This window comes from Calypte anna, chromosome 2, assembly GCF_003957555.1.
Source record: "Calypte anna isolate BGI_N300 chromosome 2, bCalAnn1_v1.p, whole genome shotgun sequence".
Classification (NCBI taxonomy): Eukaryota; Metazoa; Chordata; class Aves; order Apodiformes; family Trochilidae; genus Calypte; species Calypte anna.
In genome coordinates this window covers 117,321,949-117,341,315 of record NC_044245.1, presented here as the reverse complement: position 1 = coordinate 117,341,315, position 19,367 = coordinate 117,321,949, and the positions used below count along the sequence as shown (strand labels likewise).

Below are 19,367 nucleotides of genomic sequence, written 5' to 3'. Positions count from 1 at the left end.
TAAGAGAAAATGAAAAACAATTGTCCATGTATGGCTTCATATGAATGGACTGAGAAATACAACAGATGGAAAAGCCAGCTTCAGAAAAAAACAGAAACACAGGGAACACATCCTGCATATAAAATATTAAAAAACAAGAAGTAAAAATCAACAAAATTTTAATTTTCTATTTATAAGGTGTAATAAGAAGCCAAAATCATCCTTTACAAACCAAAAAATTAATTTGATTCATGTAATTAATTTGATTCATGTAAGTGTACAGTTAGGCAAGTGGGAGGGAATGTTCTTCATCACATAATACTTGGCACTGTTTTACAAGCAGAACCTCCATTCCTCATACAGTCTTCCTAACAGTAGAAACTCTTCCATCCTGTACCTTAGAGATCACATCCTGCATCTCATTTCTGGGGTAGTACGTTCCATCATCGTATCGGAATCTGTAGAGCATGTGCTCAGGTTTGAATTGGTGCTTATCTGTAACTAAATTAAAAAAAAAAAAAATCATGTATTATTAGGTGACTTTCTGAAGAAAATAACAAGAGAGAAGAGGACCAGTATCATTTAGTCTAACAACAGCCTGCTACACAGCAGCAGGCAGATGCAGACTTCAGACAGAGAGCACAGAAAAGCCAATTAGATCATCTGCCCTAAGTTTCTTGATGTCATCAGTGACATCATTACTTACAATGTTTAAGTACTCCAGAAGAAACAAAAAAATTTCAAGTCACGGGGCAAAAAAATAAGACAAACAGGCAGGGGGAACAGTCTGAAAAATTAGTCACTGAAACCTGTTCTAGTCTTCAGTGCTTTTGGCAAAGCTTATTGACCAAATAGCTAAATAAAGCTGCTTTTGCAACTATTCATGCTATTGTTCCACAGTATTCTCTATCTCAGGTGAGTCAAAAAAACCCCCGAACCCTCTATTACACATCTGACCAGTCTTGCTCTGGGGAGGAAAGGGAGAAGTAACATCCTCTGAAGGTTATCATTGCAAGAAACTTGCAATCATTATGAAGGTGTTGAGGATCTATTTCCCCAAAGACCCATGGAAAAGAATCTTAACACTGATTTCCAGAGTTTCACAAGAATACAACAACTTCATAATTTGAAGTGTTTTGTCAAAACAGTCATATGCTATGATGGAAAATTTCTCCTGGAAATGGCACTACAATGCATCTTTCTGAAAAAAAGCTGATACATTCGATGGCTTAGGACAGCACTAGGCCCTCACACTATCCTAGGATAACCATCTTCTTGTATTAATTCCTGTTTTGTCTGCAGATGTAAGCTTCAATTTTGAAATTAAATTTGCGTGTCATCAGCTGATAAAAGACACTACTGTAACGTCTTCATTAATCAAAGTAACAGACCTGACAGTGTTAGGTAATTCTTCCATGCATACCTTCCTACACTACGTGATTAAGCCATCAGCCCTACTGCTCTTCCAAAAATTTTGTTAGGCACCATGAACTTTGTATAGCAAGGTACCTGCTGTCTGCATTGTTTTCCATGCCCCTTCATGCCCCTCGGTATTTCCACAGATCATTTGATATATGGATATAAAAACTATTTTTCACATACTAAGTGGCTTCCCCATTGTCATGTGCAAGAGCAAAATTACTTCTATACCTGCATTTGATATACCTACTAACAGTAAAGCCCAGGACACTATTCCAATTGCCTTGAACTGATGGCTTACCCAAAGGTGATAATCCAAAATAACCCTTAAAATCTTTTTCCTTTCATCAGTTCTCAATACACCATATAGAGAGTACAAAATTTTCATACGCAATGTCTAGTCTAACTATGAATTTTAATCAGTTGTGATCACTTAACTCAGGAAAAAATATACTTCCTAGTTTCATAATTAAAAATAATTTCCTACTGCTGGAGAAAAAGTATATTACACTAGATCAGCCTACATGAAGAGTTTTTAAAACAATCAACTACAGAAAAGATCAAAAACCCCAGACTATCAGAACAGTATTGCTTAAGGACAAATTATTTCCCACTGTTCTAGAGACACCCAGGAAACAAACCAGGACTTCAAAGCACCTTTCCATCTTTGCATGCCCATGACAGTGTCTGCCCTCCTGAGAAACACAAGCACTGCTGTATCTTTGCAGTCCCACCTTACACACAGTGCACCAGAAACTAAGGGAGCAGGTCCACAGATGTGGATCATCCCAAACTCTCAAAAGGAAGGAAACCAGGCAAGGATGTTTCTAATTACAGTAATGTGCAAAATACCATCTACATCCAGGGAGTGCTGTGAGCTGTAAATTATTATTTGTTTTTTGGAAGCATTGCTTTCTGTGGTATAGATGTGATGTGGCTTGTTCTACTCAAGAAGAAGAAGGCTAGGTAATCTATCACCTACTGCACTAGCATAGAAAACTGAAAAAGAAAAAAACAAACAAACAAACAAAAAAACCCCAACAAACCAAAACCAAAACGATTTAGCTTTCCTTTTCATTAAAATCAGCTCTACATTTGCAAGGCCACAGTTTCAAACACTAAAAAAGCTGATTAAATGATCCATTTCCACTAAAATAAGGAACCCCACGTCATTTTCTATGTCACTCCCAACAATATATACTTCGTGTTAACATAAGTATCATATGGCATACACTAAGACAGGGGAACTGATCCAGGTTTAAACTGGTCTAATATTTTTTTTTTTTTGCTAGGATAATTTTTACTCAGATCAGCACACCATTCCAGAAAATATCTTCACCAAGCCTCCTCACTGTTGATGTCATCATTCCATGCTGGATATCATTGTCTAGCTGCCTTATAGAACAGTAAATAAATTTAATCACAGGAATGTGTAGTTAAGGATTCACAAATGGCATCCACTGCAGTTGCTCAGTAACTACAGGCAAAAGCTTCATACACCTTTCCTGGGTGCAGGGTTTTTTTGAGGTTTGGATAACCAGAAGATTATTACTGTCCTCTCTTTGTTCTTGTATTTTTATTTGCTAAGTTGCTGGTCTGAGATCCAATCCATAAGTAAAGTTAAGAGCTTGTAAATCTGTGAATTCAATGGTAACTTAGTAATTTTTGACAGTGAAATAACCAACTGATTTTAAAACTATCTGATATTCAGAATACTTTTGTGACAACGAAGCTCATTATCACCTTGAAAAGAAGCTTCCATCTCCAGTCATGAGCAGCAAGTGAGAGGACAAAGTACCTCAGCTCACTGGCTGGCGTAAGAAATTTCATGGATTAGAGAATGCCTCCAGTGGGATTTAAAATAGAAACATACAAACAGAACTTTTCCTTTTGCAAAATGGGAGGAAAAAAACCTACTAAACAAAGGAAAATCATAACTTGTCTACTTGCAGGAGTTCACACAGCAGGAAGTAAAACAATGCCCATCACAACATGGGTCTGGCATTGCTAGAACTAAGCTCCATACAGTCAAAAGTCCAGCACAGTAAATATACAAAGTCTAACAAAGCCCTCTAAAACATTTGCAATGTGAATAACAGCCAAACTTTCTCCCTTGCTGCCCCAGTGAAAAGAGATGGTTCATTCAACTTTATTTTAAGAATTCTATTTTCACCGAAGCACAGCTGGATTCCCTATTCAAAGTAGCATGTCTGGCTCACATTTCTGTGCTCTAATATAATTACCCTTTTATCTCATGAAATTACACAACATTCATTTAATTCTGTATTCAGAAAGTCTATGAGTGTATTTAGGATATAAATTACAAGATCAGGAGAAGACTCATTGGCAACAGAATCATTCCATTAAGAACAATTCTCTGTGTGTAGTAAATATAATACCATCTGACATTTGAATGATGGTGGAGGAAAACCATGTAGACTGACATTAAAGAATTAAAGACTACATGACTACTGATGAATAAACTTAATGTTTTTCCTCCTACAATGCATGTTCAAAATGCATACAGCTACTCTGTTCCTCCTACTTTCTTTCCAGACAAAGCAGCTGAAAAAATAATGGGAAAGAACTTATAAAGTAAGTATTAATTGCTGGTTGCTATCTGTAGGTATTAAAATTTATATTATCAAGGATTCCATACAAATTTCCAAGATGGAGCTAGGCTGGGATTTTTTTGCATACAAAATACTTCACAATTTGTTTAATTTTTTTTTAAGTGATTGAACTTGCTGTAAGCTAAACATGCCTTCAAAAACTGAAGTTTTTCCAGTTGGCTGAAATGGTCCTGTTGGAATGAACCTTGTGAAAGGGACTGAGATGAGGACCTGCTCTCTCATAATAGAAAAAATGGAACAACATGTTGTCAATGCAGTGTCAAATTCCTTCCAGAAATCAAACCTTCTTATTGGCTCAAAACCTGACTCATTTCAGTGATCATTCTCCCCAGAATAAGCTAAATGCAGATAGATGACTGAAAGTTTCAGCATAAAAGTATCAGCTTTACTAACTATACAATTTCATTTATAGCCTTAAAATTAAAAATACTAAACTATTGAATTCCAGGTTGGATTCCATGAGCTCCACCTGTAATACCTAACAGTTGAGCAGGCACATTTATCAACAGCCAAATGTGATCTGCTCTCTTCTACAGTTCTCAGTTGTGGATGGATCCCTAAAAATCCTGGCCTTAATAAAAGGTTTAAATCCTCAAAAGCAGCCTACTCTTCTCTGTTCCCTCAGAATTTCTTTCGCTTAAAAAACATCAGCAATGTTTCTCTAGGTCCCTGTTTTCAGTCCTGTGATCCCAACAGCATAGATGTGATCTGATTAAACCTATGAAGACTCTCCCAGTAAATCTGCTAGGCATGGACAATAGCCCCCAGAGGTCCCTGCAAGGATATCATGTGGATTCAACAAACACTCATGCATTAAAAAGAGCACCTTTATTGTCAAACAAGATTAAGTCACAACAATTACTTTGAAAAAAAGTAAGTCAAAATTAATTGTATTTACCATGATGGATAATGCCATTCTCTAATAAAGCTTGGCCAAGATGAACACCTTCTTCAGATCTGTGTATTTCTCCGATTTCCAACAACCAGGACACAAATTCACTGAATTAAAAACAGATTAAAAAACCACAAACTTTAAAAGTTATACCACCACATCAACTACATTTCCCTCTCAATTATTAGTGTTCCTTACTAGGCTTGTAAGTGATTCTTAAGTCTAAGGTTCTTCAGAGTACCATATCACCTTTAAAAAACCCACTCATTTCAACTTTTTGATTATCTCAATATAAATACATATGGTTTCCCTCGAGATGTCTTGTCTTTCCTGTACAAAAGTTTTACCCCTACACAAGGTGCACCATTAGCAAGTTTGCTGATGATGCCAAACAGGGAGGTGATAGTGACTCTCTTGAGGGACAAGAGGCCTTACAGAGGGATCTAGATAGATTATTGATAGTCATTAATGACATGAAATTTAATAAGAATGATTGCTGTAGGCCCCTTCCCAATGAAATATTCTTTTCTAGTCTAGTTCATTCTGTTCTATTCCATTCTATCCTATCTCCAGGGGCTTTGGGATTTCATAAAGTAGAACTGCCCTATGTGATGAGACCATCAACCATAAGGCAATCCCAGGCATACCTACAGCACCTGCTAGGGGCAGATATGCTGGGAAGGCAGAACATAATCACAGTATGATAGAACAGTAAGCCTGTTACAAATGTGTGTTACAGATCAAAAGAACAGTATGTTGAGGTAGTTCAGCATTCACATTCATGGGGTCTAACTGGTGAGACAGCACAGAAAAGCAGCTGTTTGACAGTAGGCTTAAAAATTTAATATATGGCTTCTCACCATGAGTGTATTCTTTACCTGCTGCCAACAACTTCTCACCAGCTATGTGAAACAGCACATGAAATCCTCCCGTTTTATTCCTACTTTTGACCCCATCAGTGAATATCATCACCATCATTTTTTGTATACAACAGTCACTGTACTTTACAGAAATACTTCCCATGCTTAACTGTCCTACACTCAAATAAGTGATAACCCCTCCATCACCCAAACTAATTTTTTTGTCATATAAACTTTTTAAGTTGCTTTCTCCTCTTGCATTTAGTCTTCTTAGGCCAAAGTTATAATACGACATTCGAAAAATCCTCATGACAATAGGGGTAGATTTTTAAAAACGTAACCTGTATTTTCAACTCTGTATCTGACATTCAGGCAAGAGGATGACATAAAGCATTTTAGAGACAGATTTTTTTAAGTGGAATAAGGCAATTTTTATACTTTAGACATTTCAGAGACAAAATGCACTAGGCAAGTTGGAAATTATTTCTTTAAGAAACCATTTTATTTAATGCATTTTCTTATACTCAACATGCTTTGCAGCCTTGTCCCTTCAACAAGCTACCCTGGAATACAAATGCACATCCATAAATTTCAGGCAGATCAATTTCCATTTTGGATAAACTCTGGGAGGCAAATGGGCCTAACAGACATAACACATGAAGCGTGTTTTCCACTTAATCTCAAAGAACATTCAAAATGGGTTTTTAGCTGGTAAAAATTAATGCTCTGAAATGCATATAATACCTTCCAAGAAAGCATTTGGGGAAAGTGGTTAATTTCCTCTTCCTGTCTTTGATGAGATTCCCCTGTTTGCACATCATGTTGTACAGTCTTTCGCCTTGCTCAGAGATCATCACCCAAGTGTCCTGCTCCATGCCCAACTTTAAACCTGCATAAAATGCATTAAAATTTCATTAAGTGATAATGCCATTATATTTCAATATCTTCCCCAAAACGGAGAAGCAATACCAATATTCTATGTACAAAAACAGGAGAGGGATTGTTTTCCATTATTTTCTCAGTATCAAGATTCATCTATGAACATATAATACTCATAAAGTATAATCAAATTTTATCTATAATTTCCTCATAGTCAAGCTAAGTTGTTATTGAAAATGTGCACCTGTACCAACATCACTATTGATACTGCAGTAATAAATACTAGTGCTGAGATTTCCCGACTTCAGTGAACGTTTGCAAGGGAGTAGTCATGTCTGCTAAAGTTTAAAAGGGCCTTAGTTTTGCTTTTATCATGTGACAGAAAATGTTTTCACTCAAAGGAAACTTTTTCAAATTTCCAATGAACAGTAACTAATTATCTGAACTTGTTACTGTCACATCAAATTAATTCACCTCTTTTACACAAAAGCATTTTAATAAATTGATTTTTATTTGCTTCAGAATCTCCTCCAAAAAACAAAAATTAGAAAACAGTACAGTTGAATATTTCTTACTGGCTCATTTTTCCTGTTACTCATCTTGAGAAAATCTTTATGTTTTCTGAATAACAGATGAACAAAACCAGGTTTTGTTGAATTATGCATCCTACTGGCCACTCAGAGAAGCTTCAGAGAAGCTATGTGCATCCTCCATAAGCAACTGCTAATGCTGGACAAACCACATGTTTCTAGCTCTCAATTTCTGCTCAGATTTTCACATTTTTTAAGCTATAACTGTACATATTAAAAGCCACTTCTTTAATTCTGAAAAAAGGAGCCAGAAAAAAAAAAATGTACCTGTTGTGAGGAAAAGCTAACAATGGTATGGGAAACAGCTAAAGTGTCTCTCATTATCCATAAACCAGAAGATAGTGGTGATGTCTCACAAAGCAAACCTGATTTATTCCCAGGAATAACCAAATACTACTTTGAGAGCTCACAGGATGTTGATGATTTTATTTGTATTGATTATTTGAATGAGGTCATCACATCATCATTTAAATAAATTATTCTTTCTTCAATAATAAAATTATTCTCTCTTCAATAATAAATTTCTACTTGCTGAATGCCTCAAGTGATTACAGGAAAGCCCCCAAACTGAGCAAAAAACTTCCTGGCAAAAAGTTTCCAATTTCAGTTTTATTTCTCGTAGCAAGAAAATATAGCCCAGCAAGCACACTCAAGCAGTCTTTCTGCTTGAGAGAGACTTCTTGCTTCTGCTCCACATGCTGTATTTACCTAATCTTTTCTTCATGGCAATCTGTCATTCTATGTGAGTCTACAGCACCACTACAAAGAAATGCACAGACACACACCGCATGATGAGGAGTCACTTATGTGCCCTTCAGTCCCAGCCCAAGAGACCTGGCAAGTGTGTTCATTGAGACCACACCTGGAGTACTGTGTCTATTTCTGGAGATCCTAACACAGGAAGGACATGGAGCTGCTGAAGCAAGTTCAGAGGAAGGCAAAAAGATGACCAGAGGGCACCTCTCCTAGGAAGACAGCCTGAGAGAGCTGAGGTTGCTCAGCCTGGATAAAACTCCAGGGAGAGCTTATAATGGCCTTCCAGGAGCCTACAGAAAAGCTGGGGAGGGAAACTGTAGTTGACAAACCAGGGGAAATAGTTTCCAACTGAAAGAGGGTAGATTTAGATTAGGTTTTAAGAAGAAATTCTTTACGGTGAAGGTGGTGAGACACTGGCAGAGGTTGACCAGAAAAGCTGTGGCTTCCTCCTCTCCCAGGAAGTGTTCAAGGCCAGGTGGCATGGGGTTTTGAGCAACCTGATCTAGTGAAAGGTGTCCCTGCCCATGCAGGGGGGTTGGAACTAGATGGTCTTTAAGGTCCCTTCCAACCCACGCTATTCTGCGATTCCTTTGCTTTTGTTGGTCTCAGACTTGCAAAGAAGATAAAATACTGTTCTCCCAACTGCAGCCGCTGAGACTTCAGTGTAATTGCCTATCTATCTATCTATATACAAATACACACATAAACATACTCCACGACTTATTAAGCAAACATGGAATTAAAGCATCCTTATGTTCACAGTGAATGGGCAAGTGTTTATAGCTACATTTAGATACTATACTTGATTTCCAAAATGACAGCTTCTTTGCTTCCTGAGTCATTTGGTAACCTACCTGCAATCAAGTTGATGCATCCTGCTTTGTATGAGGTGTTTATACAGACATTTTGAAAAAAAATCACTGTGCTGGAGGAGATGGATAAATTTATAAGTTGATAGACTAACAGAGATATTCAAGAAATACTTTTGAAAATTTTGTGATGCAAACTGAGTTTAAGTGTGTGCCAAATCCTCTCCTGTTCAAACTCACCTCTGCTACCCTCTGTTCAATAGTGCAGTGTGAACTAGTAAGGCTACATCAACATAAAATACTTCCACTTACTCTTTCTTACCTAAAGGTATCAAGAGTCTAAGAGAGCAAAGAAACTTAACAGTGGAATGGGATTTATTAAAAATCTCTTTAGCTTTAGGTTCAGACAAGGCCCCCTAGAGAAGTAAATAAACCTGTTTTTTGTAGTATTTGAGACCATCTCTACCACACTGATTTTTTATTTGTTACTTTAAAATCTCAAGATTTTAGACCTTCAAGGCATTTTTTGAATTTTCCCACTAGTAATTCTCAATGGTGCTATTAATTAGGGAGTGCTCAAGACACCCTAGTTGAAACTCTGGTCCTACAGCAGATGTCCTAGCAACATCAACAGACCAAATAAAGTGTTGTTACTCTCCATTTAAAACCAAGGCACAAAACCATGGCTGCTACCACAGGTCCCAGGAAATCAATGCAGACTAGTGAAAGAATACCAGATTTACCCTCAGGATTTCATTTCCTTTGGATTCCAAGGCTCTAAACATCATTACTGATTAGGTTATTTTATCTTGCAAATGAAATGAGCTACAGAATATGATGGCATGCCATCTTTCCCTACATCTACTTTGTGCTGGGTTTGTGGTCACAGTTGAGAACAGGATTATTTATCTGTCAAATATTCTTTCACCTTTATTCAGTTTTATAAAAACAATTGCCAGCAGTGATTTCTTACTTTCTTGGGTAGAGAGAATACATCAACGATGGGGTTGTGGGTAGATTCTATACCATTTTGAATTGGATCATCTGCATTAAGATCCAGACACAGACAACCAGCTCAGGTCAGTGATTCAAATGTCCATATGTTTAAAAAGAAATCAACACATACAATTCCCACAAAACTTTTACAATAGACCCTCATATACTACAAACCGTAATACTACACAGGCCTCAAAGAAATTATAACAATTTATACTGGTTGAAGACAAGGTGTAAATCATGGATTAAATCATCAGTCTCTTTCCAAAACAACTTTCATGACAAGTATACGATTCAAGCTATCATGCCCTTCCCAGTACAAGTGTGATTTTTTTGTTGTTGTTTTTTCCAAGCTGGTATTCATAAATCTTCAGCTTAACCTGACACCACAAGTTTTCCTAGCATCTGGTTTTACTTTATATCTCAACATTAAAAACCAGTATGGCTTTCTGACAAAGCAACACAAGGAAGTTTATTAACCTACCTTTTCTTCTCTCCCTCTCTTTCAAAATAGCTTCCAGCCATTCTTGCTTCTCTTCAGGGGTTTTTGCCATGCATACAAACCATTTGTTCTTTGCTGTGTTGTGGATCTTCCAGCCATTAATAACAGTGTGGCCACTGCTGTGATAGTCAGCTGGGAATAGATAAAATGGCTTAAAGAACAACAATTCTTTGAAAAGCAATCATTCTTCTAATTATTAAGAACTCATCATTATAGACAAAGCTCAGGAAATACAGTGCCACTTGTGAACTATGTTGCAAGTTAATAAGTTGTACTTTTGACTTTTAGTAAATAATGTCCTTTTTAAAATGTAACAGAGAATTGCCTGGTATATGGAAGAAGGTATAAACTCAAGAGTAATAAAGTCCTATTAAAAGAGAAGATCACAGCACTAGGAGTACTTTTGTTTGTGTTAAATTGCAATAAATAATTCTTTAAAAAGCAGCATTGTGGCTTTAGCCCTTAAATTACTTTGAGCTTCTGTGCTGACTGCATGATTTATTATTTATTTTTTTTTAAAACTAAGCACACAAGGGAAAAATTCAATACACAGGGGGAAAAATAAAATTTCAGTTTGGAGCCTAAGGAAATCATACACATTTGATGCATCTTCACTGATTACATGAAGAAATATATACATTTACATTTTACACAAAATTAAATATAATACAAGATCTATTATTTCAAAAATGCACTATTCAAATGCATGTATTTTAAACTATGTTCCAAACAGCGCTATGCTCAGTGTGCACATTATATGAGACAGGTAACCACTGCTGATCTGACATCTTCCTGAACTTCTGGCTGTTAAAATGTAAACTGTTATGCTATATAAAGAAGACTATTTACTGCTTATTGCTGTCTTTACTTATGTTTGATTATAACATGATACGCCATGAATTTTACTCGGTAATTAGCTAAACAGACTTCCTCTCCAAAACTAACACCTTGGAATAATCTTCACTAGGATTACATGGATTTCCTGGGGGGAAATTTGTGAGGCATAAGTGTCCCATGATTTAAAAAAATATAATTTTTTTGCATAAAATATGGATTTAAAGTAGGATTAGCAACTAATATAAAAAATATTAAAAAAAAAAAAGTCAGCCTTCTGTAACTATGAGCTTTCATTAGCAGCCAAGAAAGTCCTAGAGCCAGCCCTAGAGTACTGTAATAACTTCAGAGCTCTTTACTTTGTATATACTTTTTCATAACTCAACCCTGTTTTGTGTAATGATATGGAATTTTCCAAGTCTGAAATCCTTGCTGAAATGCCTGCTACGATTTATCATAAATCTCAACAGACATGCTAGCATCCTTTCAATAACTCTGCATTTTAATTAGATGGAAAGCAGCCAAGCTCTGTACACTGGGCTGGGAAATGTCAGGACCTACTAGAAAATCATGAGACTGATGGCAAATTTCTAAACCAACAAAACTTTCTAGTATTCAGAATGTATAAGGCAGCTCAAACTAGTCTTATGACAAGAGAAAAAATCAAGTTATTTTTGCAAAATCATGTTTGTATCACCTACCTATGCACAATAATATCCTTTGTCCCTTTAATAAGAGTTCCCTGAAAAGTAGCCATTAAATCATTCATGCACTATCAGAAAATCAGTGAAAAGTCAGAGGAAAGAAAGAAGTCTCAGACAGAAGCTATCAGCTGACAGACTGCACCAGTTTGGAGATCAGAGGCAGGACGATTACTGGTGGAAGGAAAGTTAAGGTCTCTTTGTATTATATAAGTGTAAACTTACAAAGCCTGCAGGATGGCACTAGCTGCACCTTTTTTGTTTATTTATAAAGTAAGAGGTTAATACATCCAAAACTACAAGATGATATTCTTCCTGTGGTCTTACTCTGTTACTGTTCCTCCATCATGACAACACCCATGTCTGGCAGTGATATATGATCTCAAATGCAGTTAGAGAAGTTAAAATTGTGGCAAAAAAATTTAAAAATTAAGTCTCAGATTCACAAATGTATTTAGATCCTCTCATTTCACTCTGAATAGAAATTTGGTGTCAGCTTAGTAGTTTAATTCTGAAAAAATGGTTCATCTAGCCACTTAAATATTTCAATTTGGAGATGACATCTTAAACATGTAGCTTCCTTAGCATATGAGGCAAAATTCTTTGGCAAATTCTACAACTGCAGGGTCAAGAGCACGAGCAATTTGATCCTATTAATCTCATGCCACCAAAAAACCCCCTGAGTTCTGTGAAAAGCTCAGTCACCTAGCTAGGTACTAATTCTGCTAAACATAGGCAGGTGGCAATGAGTTCAGATGGATGAGACTAGGTAGTTATTGCTCAATTTTGCAATAGCAACCCACTCCTGGGATGCCCAGGTTGACCCCAAGCCCTGCCTTTAACTGCAACTCCTGCTTCCTCTTTTGCTCCCCGTATTCCTCATGACTTCCATCCTTCAAGGCTCCCTTGAGCAGCTTGTTCTCCCCAGTACCCTCATGCCTGTAGTATATCTGAAGAGACAGCATTACATTATCATCCCATATAGACTCATAGCTTTTTTGGACTGGTTATTGGACAAAAGTCATGCTGGTTGACCAGTTGCACATGATGTATGCACACCCTTCACTGGAAGGCAATCAGAGCTGCCAGTCAGGCTAGAAGGCTGATCTACAAAGCCAGCATAACTGTATGAGAATGAAAAAGACTTCAAGTTGCTCCATGTAAAGTCTGTACAAGCATGCTTAACAAAGAAGTAAGCTTCCATTTTCCCAAGAAAAGGTGATGAAAGATTACATCATCATGTAATGATACTTGGTAATCCACTAAAGCTTCTGATCTCAACTGTAATATATTGTTCAAAATTCAAGACTGACTTTTGAGAGATGTGTAACAAGCAATTTGATGTAGGCGTATACACTAGAATTTGTTTCTTCCCTTAAAAAAAAAAAACACAACACAAAAAACCTGAACCCTAACAGAAACCTCTGTATAGAATTACTTCTAACTTTCTCAGACTTAAGGCTCTTAGGAGCACTGATGCTCTGAAATATCAAGGAAATAATTGCTGCATAATCATAGAATCATAGAATTGGCTGGGTTGGAAGGGACCTCAGAGATCATCAAGTCCAACCCTTGATCCACTACCGCTGCAGTTACCAGACCATGGCACTGAGTGCCACATCCAGTCTCTTTTTAAATATCTCCAGGGATGGAGAATCCACTACTTCCCTGGGCAGCCCATTCCAATGTCTGATCACCCAATTCTTTCTAATATCTAACCTAAACTTCCCCTGGCACAACTTAAGACCATGCCCTCTTGTCTTGTTGAAAGTCATCTGGGAAAAGAGACCAACCCCCAGGATCAATTACCTTTCTGTATACTTTTTAATGTAGTCTATTATCATATTTTTTCTATTTCATATCCCATTTCAAGACAACAGGGGACAGAACTAACATAGTATAAGTAATCAGAATTCTTGTAATTCCTCAGTCTGAAGTTATTGTCTTCACAAACTAAGTAATATTCACTTAATGGCTGGTGAAAGCCTTTAGAAATATACTTTTCCCTCAAAATTGAATTTTAAAAACTGAATAAAGAAAAAAAAAATCCATAACAATATAGACACCTTTCTAATACTTGCAAGTGGCTGTTTTAAGAACACAAACAGTCCACCCTGATAGGTAATATTCATTCCAATTTAATCAGCACAATTAAAAGGCAGAGTCCTTCACAATGCTGAAACAAAGTTTTCACCAACTGTACTGCTCAGCCAAGCCCTAATTTCATCAAAGAAAAATTACTTTTCAGAAAAAGCTTTTTTAATTCCTGTGAGCATGTCATTAGCATTACAATGAGCCATACTGGGAATCTGTTTCCCTATTTCTGCACATCTACTTACAGCAATGAAGACCACATTCCTACATCTATCAATGCTAAGAGTAGCCACTCTATTACCCTGCTTCCTGGAGCCCTGTGGTTCCTTATACTGTGAGCAAACTATCCCAAAATCTAGAGTAATGAACTGTGGACAGAAGTGCCATTGAGACTCAAGTCTTTAATGCCTATGAAGAGACTCATGAAGAGTACATGAGAGTCATGTCTAGATACAAAAACACAAGCACTCTGCTGTGCAGCTTACACTCTAAATTAAAAATTATAGAAAGTGATAGGTTATAGATGATTAAGGTGAATAAAATAGCAAAAAAGCAAAGTAAAAGCATATGCACAGTTAATGTGAATGAGGTTCAGATGACCAGATTACTACACTTGGGAATGAGATGAGTCAGAAAAACCTTCAGAAGAATAGTGCAAAGGTGGATGACTACAGGGAATGAGAAGCATTCCCTGGAGTGCAACAACTGAGAACAAAAAGGTGCCACAGACCAGGGAAATAACACAAACATTGCCATATCAGAGAAAGGAGGAGTGAAACAGCAAAATCTAGAAGAAAAAATAATTTAAGATCACTGGACAACCTGAAATGCACAAGTCTAACTAATGTCTCAGAAGTGTGGAAAGAAGGACAGATTCTAGAAATGTTGAAACGTAAAAGCAACAAGATTTGATATGGGTCAGGAGAGCAAGCAGGGAGGAAGCATGATAGCCTCCAGTACTGTGTTTGAGATTATAGGAAATGGGGACGGTAGCAAAATTTCCTGTGGCTGGAGGAAATTAGACTACTGGTGTCTGGAGTGCAAAGGAAGATAATTTGTGCTTACCAAAAGTATACGTGTAAATTCATTGAGAAAGAAAACAATGGCAGGAAGAAAAATGGACAGTGTGAAACAGATCAAGGACTAGATAGCTCGGAACAAGCAAATGAAGGAAGCTAAGGCAGATTTGAGAAATAAAGGAGAGACATAGAAGGAGGAAGGTAGAAATATTTGTTAAAGCCAATGCTAAAAGCATGGCAATATGTAGGATTGGAACCAAAGAAAGAAGTTCCAGAATTCTCAGAATATTCATCAGAGAGTGAGTATAAGCCCCTGTAGCCACAGTAATGTTCAGAGTTGAAAGTAAAGAGATACAATCTTAGAAAATCAAAACAGTAAAACTGTCTTTTATTTCAAAAGCATATATAAGGAAGACCAAGAAAAAACATTTGAAAAGTAGTCAAACAATACAAATAAATGACATAAAAGACTGAAACGCTCAACTGTCTTCTTTGCATAAACAAAGTGCTACGATTTCATATAGATAAAGCTATTAATTGGTCAGGAATCCAAGCTAGAAATGGGAAACAGCAAGATAAATTATACACAAGTCAACAAGCCTTGATGAAATTCACTATAGTGTACTCATTGATTTCTCTAAATACTAAATTGGTGGGTCTGGTGAAGGACATAGTCCGTGAGAGATGTCAAGGAGTTCTTACAAGAAATGTCTAGTAAACAAAGAGAATGCATCAAGAGAGACAACACAGTGCTCTATCCAATACTTTTATCAAGAGCTTATGTGGTTCAGTAATAATACTTGATGAACAACAACTTTTGGTTGTTCACAGAACCGAGAATGCAAGAAGCATTGCAAGAGTTTTGGGGAACAAGATTGGGCTTCTGAATGCTTAACAAATTGTGGAAATAGTAAGATAATATTTAGTATAGAAAAGAAATTAATTATTAGGACACACTTTCAAATATTAACACAATGGGATAAGCACCAGTACTGCACAAAAGGCTCCGGTATTCCCAAATACAAAGTAAAAAACTGAAAAATAATGCTCTAAGGAAAGCCACTCCTAGGATCAGCAACAGACATCCCACATGCATCACTGTGGTAATTATTCTATGCTACTTGGCACCAACAAACTTCCAGCTCTGGATTCTTCATACCACAAAAGATGCAAAAACACTAACACCCTCCCCCCACCCTTGCCCACCCCCCCAAAAAAAAAATATTCCAATAGACACAAAAAAAACCCAAACAAACCCACAACCCATGACAAAAGGTTGAAAGTCTTAAAAAGAAGAGATGGGCAAGAGACGTAACAGCCTTACAATAAAATCAACTGTTGCAATAAAAGCAATAGTCAAACTGTTCTCCAAGTCTAAAGTAAAGTGGAACAACTTTACTTCACAATAAAGTGAAGTATTTGGAAAAAAAGGAACTCAAGATTAGAAAAAAAAATCTTAATTTTTAAGAAATATTCGTCTTCTATGAAGCTTACTTAAACAGTACAATCCTTACCATTAATTCATAAAGAGATTACATTAAGAAATGCTGAGAGTTCATAGTAGACGTAGGGCAAAGCTTATGTTATTTTAAAATTGGAAGAAATAATACATAACTCACAGAAATTTCCTCCAGACCTAGTTATTTACAGTGCAGCTTTCAGTTTCTTATAATTTATTTTTTAGTTTTAAAGTTTTACATTAGTTTTACATTACATTTCAGGTCTCCTTTATTAATGGTAAGGAAATAATAATTCTTAATTTCCGAAGTTAAACTCAAGTTTCTAAACCAAAAACTGACATGTGTAGAAATACTTTTGGTTTTCACCTTTTTAATATGTCAGGAAAATTTCATGCAGTTTTATGGATGATGCCTCTAAAGGTATTTAAAAAAAAAAACCACAACAAACCTTGTTTTTTAAAGACTTATGTCTCATTTCAGTGTTTGAGGTTTAATTTCAGCAGAAGTAACCTTTTCATTTGCTTTTACAGATATATACCTAGGAGTAACCTGTTTAGAGTGCTGGAATGCTGTAAAGTGAAGTTAAATATGCAGTTTCAATGAGCAATAAATGTCACCTTATTTTACTTCTCTGTTCATGTTAGCACAATCTAGTTGTCTATGACAGCCCAGCTAATAATGCATGAAAGCAATGACAGAAGCAGAATTTTTATGAGTAGGCAGTCCTTTAAAGTGGCATCTTACTCCTTCTTTCTAGAGTACAAGGAGGATCCTCCTTTCTCAAAGAAATCATGAAGCTGAATTTGATTCCAGCACCCTTAAAGAGTGCTCTGTAAATGAGCATCAAAAATACACTCACCTGTTCCATCATCTACATTCTCTACTTCCATAACTTCTGTGTTTATTCTGCCCCGAAAAAGGTACCGGTGGCCATCTGTAGATGCTTTACTGTTTTTCAGTCGCCTGATAAAAGAAAGAACAGAGGAGATCACCTACCACCTTTTGCTAATTTTCTGCAATGTTACCATGTATACATCTGCAATTGAGCTGTGGAAACCATTGCTGAAAGGAAAATTGTTCATGCTAAGACAGAGATGCTATCTCTAAGACATAAGAGTAAGCTGCAAATTAGTGATTGATACGAGAGTGTATCAGGAAAGTATCACTCTGTAAATGCCCTGTTCTGACACTGGTACTCAGATGCTTGTCCAGGCTAGAGCCAGGATAGAACAAAATTTCTTTTTAGTCATTTTATTTTTAATTTAGGTCTCGTCTATTTAACTACACTTTCTGAAATTAACAGTATGCTTTTCAGTAAGTGTCTGCTTCTAGCATTGATAAGGTTTGATGGTTTTAGTTACAGCTGGAGGATGTTACACAGAAAGGCTCTTACTTACACTTCATATATAAATCAAGGTTACTGCTTGGTTCTACTAAACTTTTTATGCCTTGGAAATAAACGGGAGGAAAAGGGGTCACATCTGTGTCACTCCTGCAGGGAAGATCAGACCAGACACACGACCCAAAAGTGACCAAAGTGTTCCATCCCATACATGTCATACTCAGTATAAAGCTGAGGAATCACAGGGATCAAGCTTTCTTTGTCCATGATCAGCATCTTGGGAGGACTCCATCTATTCTTCTGCCTCTGATCTTGATCCACACATTCCTGAATCCATGCATTTCTGAATCCAGTTCACATCTGCTGCTGAGTCCGGGAGTTCAGCCCAGGATTTTCCCAGGGCCTGCCCTGCAGCCTTGGTGGTGGCATGAGCGTTATTGGAGAGGGGAGAGTGCAATATTGGTTTTGTAAATATTTGTCTCTATTTCGTTATTTTCTTTTTCTTTCCATATTATTCTTTCATCGAAGCTGCTTAGTTTATTTTCCAACTCATAGGTCTCTCTCACTTACTCACTTTCCTTTCTCTTTGGGGAAGGGAGATGGGTTAATAGAGAGCATCTGTCAGTTATCTCATTGCCAGAGTTAAACCTTGACAATGCTACTGCCTGCAATCAAGGACAAAATACTGCATTGGGAGGATCCCTCCTGGCAACTGTTTTAAGCCTCCTTATGCTAGTTGAGAAATTCAACATAAGGGTAGCATGATTGAAAAAAATGAAATAAGTACATCTTCAGGTATCTTGATCTACACACATCAGCCTTGCAATTGAGATTTGTGCATGGAAGAACGGCAAACATTTTTTTTCCAGACATAAGGGCTAACCAAGGATTATAACTATGAATTGCTGAAATTGAGTAAGTTTCACACTGACATAATCCAAAGCACTTAGCATTGCTACAACTCTGTTCGAGTGAAGTCAACAGCTTTTGAGAATCCCAGTTCTAGGTAGATTTTCCCACCTCACATAAGCTAAGATAAACTCGGATAAGGCAAGATAAATCATCAGGGATGATTTTCTGTCCATTTTGGCCTATAATCAGAATCAATACTGTATATCAAACAAAGGTCATTTCCTGAGAATCAATGATTATCTGAATTCTGACCTTCACTCACTCCAGTTAAGTGCTAATCCTCAGAAAATTACCTGCCTCTCAGTCATGACTGTCTAATGAGGATTTCTACTATCCTATAAGCTTCTCATCAAAAACTGAATAAAATATTTTTTAAAACAAACCTAAACAGCAGCAAGCATAAGGGTTCATATCACATGTTTATTCTCTCCCTAGCAAGGTAAATCAATTAACTCCAGGGACCTTTGCACCTAGAGACTCAAATTTAGCAATCCACATTTAGAATCATACAACTGTTCCGTTTGGAAAAGACACGTAAGATCATCCATTCCACCCATTCCATCCATTCCATCCATCCATTCCACATTAAACTAACTCTAACCTAGCTCCACCAGCCCACTGCTAAACCATGTCCCTAAGTACTGTATCCACACAATTTTAAAACACATTCAACCATTTCCCTGTACAGCC

The 19,367-nt window shown here is 36.8% G+C and overlaps 1 protein-coding gene across 1 annotated transcript in view; it reads right to left on the bottom strand.

Moving 5' to 3' along the window:
• PREX2 (phosphatidylinositol-3,4,5-trisphosphate dependent Rac exchange factor 2) overlaps positions 1-19,367 on the bottom strand; it is a 174,680-nt gene that overhangs the window by 92,124 nt on the left and 63,189 nt on the right. The window contains exons 8-12 of the mRNA XM_030445602.1: positions 17,283-17,386; positions 10,298-10,447; positions 6,528-6,672; positions 4,930-5,030; positions 377-480 (exon numbers count right to left, since the gene is read on the bottom strand). Of these exons, the coding sequence (XP_030301462.1) occupies positions 377-480; positions 4,930-5,030; positions 6,528-6,672; positions 10,298-10,447; positions 17,283-17,386 (604 nt within the window). The remainder of the gene's footprint in view (positions 1-376; positions 481-4,929; positions 5,031-6,527; positions 6,673-10,297; positions 10,448-17,282; positions 17,387-19,367) is intronic.